The 14,429-nt window shown below is 39.5% G+C and overlaps 1 protein-coding gene across 2 annotated transcripts in view; it reads right to left on the bottom strand.

Annotated features, from left to right (window-relative positions):
- Positions 1-14,429, bottom strand: part of INTS4 (integrator complex subunit 4) — a 120,564-nt gene that overhangs the window by 13,993 nt on the left and 92,142 nt on the right. For both annotated transcript variants that reach the window (XM_058687664.1, XM_058687665.1), the window contains 3 exons: positions 9,042-9,135; positions 5,782-5,862; positions 2,625-2,755 (listed from right to left, as the gene is read on the bottom strand). In XM_058687664.1, coding sequence (XP_058543647.1) covers positions 2,625-2,755; positions 5,782-5,862; positions 9,042-9,135 — 306 coding nt within the window. The remainder of the gene's footprint in view (positions 1-2,624; positions 2,756-5,781; positions 5,863-9,041; positions 9,136-14,429) is intronic.

Below are 14,429 nucleotides of genomic sequence, written 5' to 3'. Positions count from 1 at the left end.
CACACACACAAAAAATGAGTGAGCAAGTTCGAGCTAACTCATTTTGAAAAAGTACTTATAAAGATTAATGCATACTTTAAGAAAGGATTCTTTTTTTTTTTTAAGAAAGGATTCTTAAGAAATACATTATAAAAACATAATAAGCTGAAACTTAATTCCGAACTATTTAACAGTATGAGACAATGAAATAAAAACACATTAGAACTTTCATCTTGATCTGAGGTGACTGTGATAAAGGTGATTAAAAAGTCTAATTTTTTGTGCTGATAAGTTGAATATGTTTATTAAAAATGTAAGTAAAAATAAGTAAAAATACTATTTCTACAACTAATATAAGCTAACATTTATCAAGTGTTTAGTCTGAATGCGTCAGGCAAGTTATTTTAAGAGTTTTACATATAATAATTTGATAATCTTTGCAATATCCCTATGAGGGCAAGACAGATACTATTATTATCCTAGTTTAACTTACAGGGATCAAAATGAGGCACAGAAATCTTCAGTAACTTGTCCAAGGTTACTAAGTTTCCAAATGGTGGGAATCAAGATCTGAGTCTAAGCAACAAAGAACCATAGTCCTCTTAACCCCTATCTTGTACTGCCTCTCACTTGAAAAGGTTAGAAGTAGGATCAGAACTCATGCTTGCTTCAGCAGCACATACAAGAGAAGTAGGATCAGAACTTTCAAACCCATGCATGAAACAAAGATACAAAGAAAACAACCAATCCAGCAAAAGCCAAGAAAGAAAGAAAGAAAGAAAGAAAGAAAGAAAGAAAGAAAGAAAGAAAGAAAGAAAGAAAGAAAAAGAAAGAGAGAGAGAGAATGTGCAGTGTAGTGAGACTACCTTGTTGAAACCCAGACCTCTCCACTTCCTAGTTGTTTGATTATGAATGGGTGTTTTTTAAGCCCAAAAGAAAAAAAAGAAAGGAAAGAAGCCGGGATGCACACAAATGGAAAATATAAATTACTACAGCACAAGTAAAGACCAAATATATTAGAGTCTTTGTATAAGGACATGGAAAAATGAAATACTGTTGGGGCCAAGACAGTTTCAAACAGACAGCGAGGCAAACCATAAGAGACTCAAGTGCAGAGAACAAGCTGAGGGTTGATGGTGGGGGGGCGGTGGGAAATGAGTGATGGGCACTGAGGAGGTCACTTGTTGGGGTGAGCACTGGGTGTTGTATGTAGGCAATGAATCACAGGAATCTACCCCCGAAAAAAGAGCACACTGTATGCAACCTATGTTAGCTAACTCGACAATAAATTATATGTTAAAAAAAAAAAAAAGAAATACTGTTGGATGAAATTTAAAGGAGGCAGAACACAAAGTATATCATTATTCCATTTATATTAATATGCACACATTTATAATGTAGATGTGTTTATCTGGCTTGGGAAGAGTCTGTTGACAGTTGTTTTAGAAGGGGTAGATTACCAGGGAACCTTCACTTAGCCTGCAATATTTAAATTAAAAAAAAATTTTTTTTAGTAATTATACATAAACTGAAGAATATATCTATTTTCTTTAAATAAAAAAGTGTAGATGCCAACACAAGTGCCTGTCTTTGCTCAGCTGTGACTGGCAAATAGTAGGGATTAAACATTTGTTAAATGGATGTATGGCTATCTCTAAGATTAAATCACTACCAGATTTTATCAGGTCACTAGATCAAAATAAGTGAAGAAATCAAATAACATTCAGAATGTTCTTTCTGCCTCGGTATTTTTCAGTGCTTAAAAACACTCCCATCTCCTTCTCTATGCCACATTTAGACTGACACAATCACTTGACTAAGCATCACATGTGTCCTCCACCTGGGAACAAGTTACTGCATTCTATCAAATCTACAATGCATCATTCTTAAGATGCAACTTTATTTTATGAAATAAGAAACAGACAATAAAAAAAACACTTTCAATCAAAATATAGCAAAATCAAAATTAAAAAAGTATAAAATCAAAATTTCAGAGAAGTTAAAATTTTAAATGTGCATTTTAGAACCAATGAAATATGGCAACTCTATTAGAAAGTCTGATAGTGAGCTCTTACTATGTACCAAGTACCATGTTAAGTGCTTCTACATGTATTATCCCATTTATTCTTCATAAAAACCCCATGAGACAAATGCTGTCATCATTCTCTTTTTACAGACAGGGAAACAAGGCACAGAGAGGCTTAAAAAAACCCATTCATAATCAAACAACTAGGAAGTAGAGAGGTCTGGGTTTGAACAAGGTAGTCTCACTACACTGCACATTGTCTTAATTTGTCTTTACTGCCTCGGAGAGCTTACTAGTCCCTTCAGAAGAGAAAAAATGGTTCCTGGCACTAAATTCTTAAAGAAATCTAGCAAGGACCAAAAAGAATGTCAGTGCTGCCTAATGAAGTCTTATGTTGTGCTGTAGGCAACAGAGAGCCACTGGAGGGGTTTTCCAGAGACTTAATTTGTTCCAAAGATAGAACTTGGAATATCTGAGAAAATGAAGAGTTTGTATACCTCTTAGCTAATCTTTCCTAAGTATCTTTTCACTTCTCATTAACTTTGGTGAGATCTCTGAATGCATTTGGAAGCGTCTTTGAAAGGACTGTGCCTCGTTTTTAGCCAGCCACACATCTTACCCTCGAGTAGTCCGTGCTGTTACTATAAGTTGCAAGGCTTTGGCCTGCAGCCTCATGTGATGGATAATCACCACCTGTTTGTTCTCCACACCACTGTACATGAACTCCATTTTGTAGGTCTCTTCCATGATCTATAAGGAAAGGTAATTAACAATCAGTAAAAGTATCATAATGGTCTTGAGAGCAACACAGAATTCTAGGTGAAATTCTGAACTGAGTTTGTTTTTGTTTTTAAGTAGGCTCCATGCCTAACATGGAGACCAATGCAGGGCTCAAACTCATGACCCTGAGACTGAGACTCGACCTGAGATTAAAAGTCAGATTAACCAACTAAGCTACCCAGGCACCCCTGAACTGATTTTTTTTTTTTTAATTTTTTTTTTCAACGTTTTTTATTTATTTTTGGGACAGAGAGAGACAGAGCATGAACGGGGGAGGGGCAGAGAGAGAGGGAGACACAGAATCGGAAACAGGCTCCAGGCTCCAAGCCATCAGCCCAGAGCCCGACGCGGGGCTCGAACTCACGGACCGCGAGATCGTGACCTGGCTGAAGTCGGACGCTTAACCGACTGCGCCACCCAGGCGCCCCTCCCTGAACTGATTTTTAATACAGAACTGAGATATTTAAGTGCCTATGGTGAGAGAAATTAGGGTAATTTGATAAAAATTAATATGTGTTGTGAGAAATTACTTTAGTATATCTTACAAAAAGAGAGTAAGTTGTTTTGTTAGTTAAAAAAAAAGATTTTCGGGGGGGCACCTGGGTGGCTCAGTCGGTTAAGCATCCGATTCTTGACTTCAGCTCAGGTCATGATCTAATGGTTTGTGAGTTCGAGCCCCACAGAGGGCTCTGTGCTGGCAGTGTGGAGCCTGCCTGGGATTCTGTCTCCCTGTGTCCCTCTCCTGTTTGCTATTTCTCTCTCAAATAAAGATAATACTTGGAAAAAAAAAAAAAAAAAAAGACTTTTGGGGTGGCTGCGTGGCTCAGTCGGTTAAGCATCTGACTTTGGCTCAAGTCACGATCTCAAGGCTCCTGAGTTGGAGCTCTCTGTCAGGCTCTGTGCTGACAACTCAGAGCCTAAAGCCTGCTTTAAACTCTCTGTCTTCGGGGCGCCTGGGTGGCGCAGTCGGTTGAGCGTCCGACTTCAGCCAGGTCACGATCTCGCGGTCCATGAGTTCGAGCCCCGCGTCAGGCTCTGGGCTGATGGCTCAGAGCCTGGAGCCTGTTTCCGATTCTGTGTCTCCCTCTCTCTCTGCCCCTCCCCTGTTCATGCTCTGTCTCTCTCTGTCCCAAAAATAAAAATAAATAAATAAATAAATAAATAAAATAAATAAATAAACTCTCTGTCTTCTCTCTCTCTGTCCGCCCCCAACCCCCATGCTCACTTGCTCTCTCTCTCTCTCTCAAAAATAAATAAAATTAAAAAAAAAAAAAAAGACTTTCATCTGGTAACAAAGTCATCTTAGTTGATGATGTGAAGATACTAAAAGTTTAATCACTGATAAAACTGTAAAGCACTGTTTGTTACCCTTAAACTGTGGGTACAAATGAATAAACACTGTGTATGGACACCCGACCCCAGGAAAAGTCCTCAAGGATTTAGCATCAGGAACCATTAACCACGTATTAGTCATCCAGACAGACTGTTCTATGGGCCTGGTCTGTTGAAGGGAGTCTGGAGAGAGAACAAGTGCAGAAAACAATGTCTATGACCTCAGCTCAAGCCCAGTGCATTAAGCTCTTGCTCTCTTCTATCCAAATCAGCTACTCCCACCCAATGATACATCTCTCCCGAATCTGTGCTTGTCTTCCTTTGAGGGCTTTGGGGTCAGAGAAAGGACTCCAGACTCTCCCACAACTGGCAGTAAGACAAGTTAATTACACAGTGCCTCAGTTTCATTATCTGTAAACAGGGAAGAAACAGCCCCAAAGTCATAAAATTTAAAGGATAAAAAGGAGCATGGAAAGCACTTAGTACAGTATCTGGAACCTAGTAATAAGGATTCCTTTCCCCTCTTCCTCTCAGATTACTGCTCCCTGGTCCCATCCTTGCCATTCTGGGGTACTAGTCATTAGGCTCTATTCCCCTACAATAAGCCACAGAGCAGATCTGAGGAGGAATCTAGGTCAGATGAAAGATCAAGTAGAACAAGGGAAACAAAACACTGTGGGTATCAGGAGCTATGGGCTCAATTCCCTAATTCTACTACCCATAGCTCTATGAATTTAACCTGCTGATCCTTAACTGTTCAATCTATAAAATGGACTTAATATTTATTCTTACCTAATGGGATTACTGTGATAATTAATTAAAATAGACCTGAAATTACTTAGTGAACTGTACTTTAACAATCACAGTCACCATCTTTAGCTTGCTACTGGGTCATAATGACTCGGTCATATACCGACTCCCAATCTGGAAGACATGACCCAGAGAAGAGTTCACTAAATCCCAATACCTAAGAATGAAGGGAAACCGCTCAAAGCTACACAGAAATAAATTCAAGGCAAATATAATTAAAAGCTACTTAATGAACTGAGGACAACATAAGGACCTTTTAACATTCAAGAGATGGTACAGGCTAAAAATATAAACAACCTCAAAATGAGTTCAGCTATACTTTCAGACAAACTATTTATAACAGTATTTATTGGATTCTAGTCTATCTAAAATACAAACTGATAATAATATATTTTTAGAACAACAAAGCATCTTAGAAATCATCCAGTTAAAGGGTACCTGGCTGGCTCAGTCAGTTAAGCATCCGGTTTGATCTTGGCTCAGGTCACAATCTCACAGTTCGTGAGACTGAGCCCTGACCTGAGTCAGGCTCTGTGCTGACACTGCGGAGCCTGCTTGGGATTTTCTGTCTCCCTTTCTCTTCCCCCTGCCCTAGGACAGAGGGATGGAACAAAGGGAGGAAGGGAGGAAGGGAGGAAGGGAGGGAAGAAGGGAGGAAGGGAGGGAAGAAGGAAGCAAGCAAGCCAGTGCTGTGTCCCCTAATTATGCTGCTTCTCATATCACTAACTTCTGTCACAGGCTAGAACTGGGGAGGCCACAACAGAGGCGTGGAGCCATGTGAAAGCCTCTGACTCCAACTTAGACAAGACAATTCCTAGAAAGAGATCCATTTGAGAAGGTCCCGATACGTTTACCTGTTTTGCTGCTGCTGAGGCCAAATCACTCTGCTTCAAATACAATGGGGCAGCCACATTCCAAAGCTTTTCTTGCAAGGCCTACACAGACAAATCAGGAGAGAAACGAACAAAGAGATCAAAAAGACTGGCATGTCATTTGAGGCTTATGTGTTTGTTTTGCTTTGGAAATCTACTGCATTAGGACTTTCTCTCAATCTTATTCTTTTAAGCTAATAAGCCCTGCCTACTATAAAGAAAGAGGAAACCAAAGGTTTGAGCTCCTCCCCATTCAATCCAATTCCTGTCCCAAAGTCCCTACATCCAGATCAGATCAGTGCTTGCAAGCAAAGGGCAGGAGCCATCCAGGTCTCACCAAAATGTGCAAGCAAGCCAGCTTCCAGGGTTCTCGTCCTTCCTTGTTCCCAGAGCCACTAGACTACCTAGGCTGCCTCGACCCTTCTTCCTTGAGCTTCCTTCCAAGCTCCTTCCATGGGGCTTTTATTTTGCCCCATGTTCACTATCCTTTGAACAGCCTATCACCTTACTGACATACCCAACCTAGAAATCAACAGGCTTTCCTAGATTCCTCCCTCTCTCTCCATCTGTGTTCAAAACGAGCACTAAGAGCCACAATTTTACCTTCCATCTCTCTCCTCTCATCTGAACGGCCCCATCTCTCAACTCTCTTATAAATCTCTGCTGTAGTCCCTTATTTTCAGTCCTTCCTCATTACAGACATAATTTAATGGCTTTACAGAAAACCTAAACTAACAATTTCCCAATAGAAGCATAACATAAACCATATACATAATTTTATGTTTTCTAGTAGCCACATTTTTATAAGTAAAAAGAGGTAAAATTAATTTTAATAGTATAGTTTATTTAACCTAGTGTATTTATTATAATTTCACTAAAAAGTCAGTATTTTATTTTATTTTATTTATTTATTTTTTTAACGTTTATTTATTTTTGAGACAGAGAGAGACACAGCATGAACGGGGGAGGGGCAGAGAGAGAGGGAGACACAGAATCAGAAGCAAGCTCCAGGCTCTGAGCCATCAGTGAGCCATCAGCCCAGAGCCCGACGCGGGGCTCGAACTCGCGGACTGTGAGATCGTGACCTGAAGTCGGACGCTTAACCGACTGCGCCACCCAGGCGCCCCAAAAAGTCAGTATTTTAAAAAATTAGTAGTTTACACTCTTTTTTTCATACCAACTCTAAGAAATCAGTGTGTATTTAGCATTTATAGCACATCTCAATTTGAACTAACATTTCAAGTAATCAATAGTCACATGTACCTGGTGCGGATCCAGTTAAGACAGTAGCAGGTCTAAATTATAGATACAGAAATTTTTTTTTTTTTAATTTTTTTTTAATGTTTTTATTTTATTTTGAGAGAGAGACAGAGTGTGAGTGGGGAAGGAGCAGAGAGAGAGGGAGACACAGAATCCGAAGCAGGTTTCAGGCTCTGAGCTGTCAGCACAGAGCCCGACGCGGGGCTCGAACTCACAAACTGTGAAACCATGACCTGAGCCGAAGTCGGTCGCTTAACCAACTGAGCCACCCAGGTGCCCCAAGATACAGAAATTTTTAAATCACCCAAATCATACTACCCTTGTTTTTGAAAATTCATTTCGAGTCATTTCTTATATGTATGCTTTTTATATAGCTGTAGTCTCAAAGCAGAAATAATTTTGTATGCTTTTTTGGTACATAACATTAACTGTATTTTGTCATGGTGTATAATTCTTCATAAAGATCATTACTGGTTACAGAATATACTGTTGAGTAGTTGTGCCAGAATTTACTTCGCTTTTACCCTGTTATCAAACATTTGCCTGTCTTTGGTTCTAAGCCTTTTCCCCTTACCTACACTGACACTCCATGACACTGACCAACATAGCTCTGTGTTCTTCGTAGGAATATTTTCTTTTCTTTTTCTACTGTAGAAAACCGGATTCTTTTTAAAGACCTGCTTGTATTCCTTATAGAGATAAGAAGCCAAGAAAGAAGGAAGACCAACAATGACATGGCATTCACTATGTGTCAAACACTAAGCACAGGGCTCTTACACACCTTGCTTGTTACCAGTCCTTACCTAGGTAGAATTATTATTAGCCCTGTTACACAGAGGTTTGGAAAAGACAAAAAACTTTGCGAAATGGCACAGAGGAACTTTTGGGGCTAATGGAAATGCTCTATATCTTGACTGGTGGTGGTTACACAGGTATACACATCATACACATTTGAAAGAATCTATGTAGCCAAACAAGAGCTGTTTAAATCCCAACCTATTTCAGTATACACACCCACCTCCACATATATACACACACCTGCAAAGCCCTAAGCTCACGTATCTTAAAGTGAAAATAATTTCTAACTACTCCATTTACCCTGACTTTAGTCAAATATCATAATTACTTCAGGGGCGCCTAGGTGGCTCAGTCGGTAAAGTCTCCAACTCTTAATTTCCATTCAGGTCATGATCTCACATTCGTGAGTTGGAGCCCCGCATCGGGCTCTTGCTTCCAGTGCAAAGCCTGCTTGGGATTCTCTCTGCCCCTCCTGCATTCATGCTCCCTCTCTCTCAAAATAAATAAACTTAAAAAAAAGAAAAAAACTTAAAAAAATATAATAATCACTCTAAAGAATAAGTAACTAAAGACGCTTGGAACTAAAGCCAAGATAAAGGCATATAAAGTAAGAGGGGTCCCCTAAATCCTAAACCTAAATTTAGAGAACTCTACTGCAGAAGCTGAAAGCTACTGAACTAATTGAACACATTTTCAACTCAGCAAACTGAAACAGCTTCTTGGTTACCACCTTTGTGTGTGTATATATGAAATCTGACCACCTAATACAGAATGCCAGCAAGGTGGCCATTTTAAAAGCAATGAAATCAACCTTTGACTAATAAGACTTTGACAAAGTAAAACTGGCATTTTAAGAAAATAATATAAAAGTTCTATGCTAATCAAATTATAAAAACCAATTTAAAATTCATGATTCTAATGAAAATGATTATCCAATCTACTCTAATTATATAATAATAAAAGAATACTTCCAAATTAAAAAAATTTAAATTCCCACACAAGTTAACAATTCTTTAGAGACAAATATAATTACACTGCCAAGTAAATAATTTCTCCACTGCTAAGCAGCTACATAAGACTGTACATTAATGGCCTAAAAGAACTGCTGAATCCATTCAAGTGCATTCTTATACACTTTATGCACATTATAAGCACAGTCACAAACATAATGGATTCAAGCCCACCTTGATGAGAAGAAGTTGACACCGAAGATAGGTAGCAGAGAAGTCAGCAACTCCTGCTAATTCAGACTGAAGTTCTCCAAGTCTTTGCAGATCCCTATGGTAAATAAAACCCCAAGCCACACATTGGATAGGGATAATGATATCAATATAAAGATCACATCAAAAGCATTTTACCATTTTATACCTAGTAAATAAATTGGTCACAAATTCTTTCTCAAAGACTTTATTTTTTTAAGTAATCTTTACACCCTTTGTGGGGCTCAAACTCAAAACCCCGAAATCAAGAATTGTGTGCTCTACTGACTGAGCCAACCAGGTGCCCCACAATGACAGAACCCAATGCTGGAGTGATTATAATGAAATTGGTTCACTCATGCTTTGGTAGCAGCTTAAGCAAATACAGTTCTTTTAGAAAGTAACACTGCACTACATTATAAAAGTCATACACATGGTCAAATATTTTGATCAGGAGCTTTATGCTGAGAAATGATTCTACGGGGAATATCCAATAGAAATAAGCGCTGGGTGTTGTATGTAAGTGATGAATCATGGAATTCTACTCCTGAAACCAATATTGCACAGTATGTTAACTAAAATTTAAATTTAAAAAATTGCTTAAAAACAAATGAATTGCTTTATACCCCCACAACATTCACTCTTGTACAGACTATTATAGTGGAATATTCTACAGACATTAAAATATAAAATGGTAGTAAGGTGTATAATCTCAACTATGTAAAAACTATGTGTAGAAGAAAAGTATAGCAAAGTGGTTTTCTGGATAGAGGTATTAGGTGCTTTTTAGTGCCTTCTCCCAACTGTGCTTTATTTTCCATACAATAGACAAGTATTTTTTGTTATCATCAGGAAAAAAAAATTTTTTTTAAGATACTGTAGCAGACTTTGTTGGCTCCTTACCCATTTAGCCATTCTGTACTTCTTCCTCACTAACTGAACTCTGATTTTGTTCAAGGGAAGGTGTCCTCAAACCCAGTTCCAGGTAGATTCTGATTGAACTAAGCCAATTAGTATATGTCATCTCCCTGGTTACGTGACTTAAGTTGGCCTTGTCAGTCCTAATGCAAGGACGTATATTCCATGCTTGGAGCAGGTCTGAGAGTGTCTCTGTCTTTCTGTCTCTACCTCTAACATGTGCTAGACTAAACAAGAGCACTTACAGTCCTGACTGCCTGGCAGCCATACTGTAACTCTAAAAGAAAAAAGCCGTGGGATAAAGCAAATGCTGAGGATAAGAAAAATCCAGAGAGACAAAAGAACTGGATCTTCAATGATATAAATGAACTACTTGACCATACCATACTTAGAACTGCCTCCGATTTTCTATTCGTATGAAGAAATAAAAAGCCACTGTAAGCTAGTTTGAGATGAGGTTGTCAGATACCTGAAACTAAAAGTATCCTAGCTGGATACAGGTACAGACAAAATGATTGCAAAAATATAACACAGAGCTGCCCGTGGACAAGAAAACAGAGAGTGGCACACACAGATAAAATTGTGTGGGGGCTGCAATTATGGATTTCAAATTTTTAATCTGTTGAATAGACAATACATACCAAACTATAGAATTAACCAATGAAGTATAGAATTCAAAAGATACTACAGGATATGCAATTAAGTTAGTCCACCTTCCTATCCCATTGCACTGCTAAGCAGTACACCCTTCTCACAGGCAACCACCATTGCCAGTTTCTTTTAAATTCTTCTGGGGATACATAGGGGTGCCTGGGCGGCTCAGTTGGTTGAGCATCCAACTTCAGCTCAGGTCATGATCTCACGGTTCGTGAGTTCGGGGCCCCGTGTTGGGCTGGCTCGGTGCTGACAGCTCAGAGCCTGGAGCCTGCTTCTACTCTATGTCTCCCTCTCTCTCTGCTCCTCCCCAACTCATGCTCTGTCTCTCTCTCTCTCAAAAATAAACATTAAAAAATTTTTTCTTTAATTCTTCTAGGGAAACACTATACATCTACAAAAAAAAACACAACACATTGTTTTTCTTTTTTCTTTTTTTTTGGTGGGGGGGAGAAGTGTGTGTGTTTGTGTAACCTAATAATCCACCTCAGAAAGCATTCATGGAAAGTGGTCTTGTTTTGTAATGGCAACATCAAAATTTCATATAGAAATGACAGCTGTGAAAACCTGAAGATCTGGGTCACAAGAAAAGTGGAGTGGCATAAAGTTTCACAATATAAAGTTCATCATATAAAGTTTCACAATAGCCTGTACAAAACTGTCCACTGGAGTAAACCCATCCCTCTAATCTCATGCAACTTAAAAAAAAAAAAAAAAGTTTATTTATTTTAATGTTTATTTATTTTTGAGAAAAAGAGAGAAAAGGGGAGGGGCAAAGAGAGAGGGAGACAGAGGATCAGAAGTGGGCTCTGTACTGACAGCAGAGAGCCTGATGCGGGTCTGGAACTCACCAACTGCGAGATCATGACGTGAGCAGAAGTCAGATGCTTAACCAACTGAGCCACCCAGGTGCCCCTCATGCAACTTTTTTTTTTTTTTCAACGTTTTTTATTTATTTTTGGGACAGAGAGAGACAGAGCATGAACGGGGGAGGGGCAGAGAGAGGGAGACACAGAATCGGAAACAGGCTCCAGGCTCCGAGCCATCAGCCCAGAGCCTGACGCGGGGCTCGAACTCACGGACCGTGAGATCGTGACCTGGCTGAAGTCGGACGCTTAACCGACTGCGCCACCCAGGCGCCCCCCTCATGCAACTTTTTAATAGCTAATGCTGCCGCCTACGGACCTTGATATCAGGAAGGAGATGCCCCAGAAAAGGACACAGAATGAGTTCTTCCCAAGTGACTGAAAAAATTAGGACCAGTGCCTTATAGATCCATCTCTTGTGAGTTTTGGTGGCTGGAGCGGTTCCTGGAGTGTGCTGTTGTCGGAATCCAGCACAGTAAAAGGCAAGGCCCTGTACTGCTAACCACACCTGTGCAATGCTACTTTGGGGGCCAGCTGGTCCCTCTTTTCACATCTCGGATGTCTCTCTTGCGAAGACAGCCCTGATCGCTGTATTTCTGAAACGTTTCCTCTCCAGGAAGATTCTGCCTTTCTGTTAACAATTATAGTGAACACTGACCAGCTGACTATACATTAGCTGACGGCTATCCGGTGTTAAGCTATTCTACAGCCCCTACACTGCCACAATTGTTCTCAGTTGCACAGAACAAGATGTAACCCAACCAGCCATGGGAAATCTGAACTACTGTACAAGCAAAATAAGAAACGTGTTAACCCTGGACAAAATGCCCTTATCCTACTGTTTCCTCTCTGTGCCTATCTATGCCCACAATCCTCAGGAAGCCTAATTTTAAACATCCATCAGGAAACTATAAACTCTTTAATGAGACAGGTACAAAGAGCACCATCTATGTGCACTATACTAGGTGTGCTAGGTGTTTCCTTACTTGAGCCTATTTAATCCTGACACTGCAAATTCCAATTAATCCTATTTCACTGAGAATGAAAGGGAAGATCAGAGTTTAAGCAGTTTGCCCAAGGTTTCAAGACTAATGAGTAGCAAAAACAGGCCTTGAACTCAGGTCTGCCTGAACTCCACAAATCTTTTTTTTTTTTAATAAACCATATCATATTTCATTTATTTATTTAATATTAAAGTATGTTTTAATGTTTATTTTTGAGAGAGAGAAAGAAAGCAGAGAAGGGGCAGAGAGAGAGGGGGAACAGAGTATCTGATGGTAGGCTCTGTGCTGACAGCAGACAGCCCGATGTGGGGCTTGAACTCACAAACCACGAGATCATGATGTGAGCCTAAGTCAGATGTTTAAGCAACTAAGCCACCCAGGCACACTAAAGTCTTTTCATTTATTTATGAACTGCATCAAACACAGATGACACCTAAATGGATTTAAAACTAGATGCATATTAAGTCATATTTCTACAAATGTGATTTGAGAGGGCAAAAGTGCCCCTCCCAGGAACACATACTTCAGCAATCCTTAGTCCACATGTTGGCACTAAGTAGCATTTATAAAGTTTGGACTGGATTTACTTACAAAATGTCAAGAGCTTGTCTACTCTGTCAGAAGAGCCACAATTTAAATTTTAAAACATTTCATAAATGGCTATTATCTATGTAACTGCTATTCTCAAAATACCTTGCATAGATCATGATAATAATCTTCACAACAGTCCTATGAGCAGGTACATACAACCCTCAAATTACAGATGAGGGTGTTGAGGCCCAAGATCATGAGCCTAGGAAATGATAAAAATTAAGGCTTCAATCAATTCCTTTGGATTTTAAATCTCATTATCCTAGGTGCATTTGTGTCCTACAAACTGTTAACCAGAAACAGAGCAGTGTGACCAGATGGAAGGGCTAGAAAGACCTATGTTCTAGTCCAAGACTTTGCTATCTTCTCCGTCCTGGAGAGTCTTCTCCCTTCTTCACTTGATGAACTTCTATTCATTCTTCAGGTAACTGCTTAGCCATCCAGGGAAGGGTTAGGTGCCTCCCTTCTGTTATCCTGGAGAACCCTGTACTCCCCATAATGCAGCATGGAAAACACAATATTGCATTTCTTATTTACCTAGCTATTTCCCCAACCAGGCTATAAGATCTCTTATAGCAGAAACTATTTTGTTTACTACTGTACCCCTTCTGCCTAGCATATGATGGATACTCAAAAACAGTGTAACAAGTGAATGAACCCCCAGCTCCCTCACTCATTTTAAAAATGGGGTACTTCTCATAAAATTGTTTTCAAATTCAATTCATAAGGCATTTAAAAAAAGTGGGTATATAGCAGGCGCTTGACAGACAATATACCTCTTGTTATGATCAAGGACAGCAGAGCCTTACCAAACAACAAATCCATAAATCTGGAGATGAGAAATGGCCAGAAGGAAATGCCATCTATAACAATATTAGAAGTCTTCATTTCTGGGGCACCTGGGTGGCTCAGTTGGTTAAGCCTCCAACTCTTGGTTTCGGCTCAGGTCATGACCTCACAGTTTGTGGGTTCAAGCCCTATGTCAGGTTCAGCGCTGACATTGCAAAGCCTGCTTGGGATTCTCTGTCTCCTTCTCTCTCTGCCCCTTCCCTACTCTCTCTCTTATCTCAAAAATAAATAAGCTTCAAAAAAGAAAAAAAGTCTTCATTCCTTGTTAAGCGATCACAACTACAGTTTTCAACAAATATTTACTGAGCTCCTATACAATACCCAAGGGACAATGATGAAGACAAAATAGTTATGTCAAATTCAAGGAACAAACAAATTATTTCCCAGGGCCCTAACTAAACTATAGTACACATTCTATCGATGAGATTCAGTTAGATTAAATGGGTGCTTCCTGGATTACAACAAAGGGAATGGGGTGCGTATGATGGTGA

The sequence above is a fragment of the Neofelis nebulosa genome, chromosome 10 (assembly GCF_028018385.1).
Source record: "Neofelis nebulosa isolate mNeoNeb1 chromosome 10, mNeoNeb1.pri, whole genome shotgun sequence".
NCBI classification, from domain to species: domain Eukaryota; kingdom Metazoa; phylum Chordata; class Mammalia; order Carnivora; family Felidae; genus Neofelis; species Neofelis nebulosa.
Note: the sequence above shows the minus strand (reverse complement) of the source record. Positions and strands in the feature narration are given on the sequence as shown.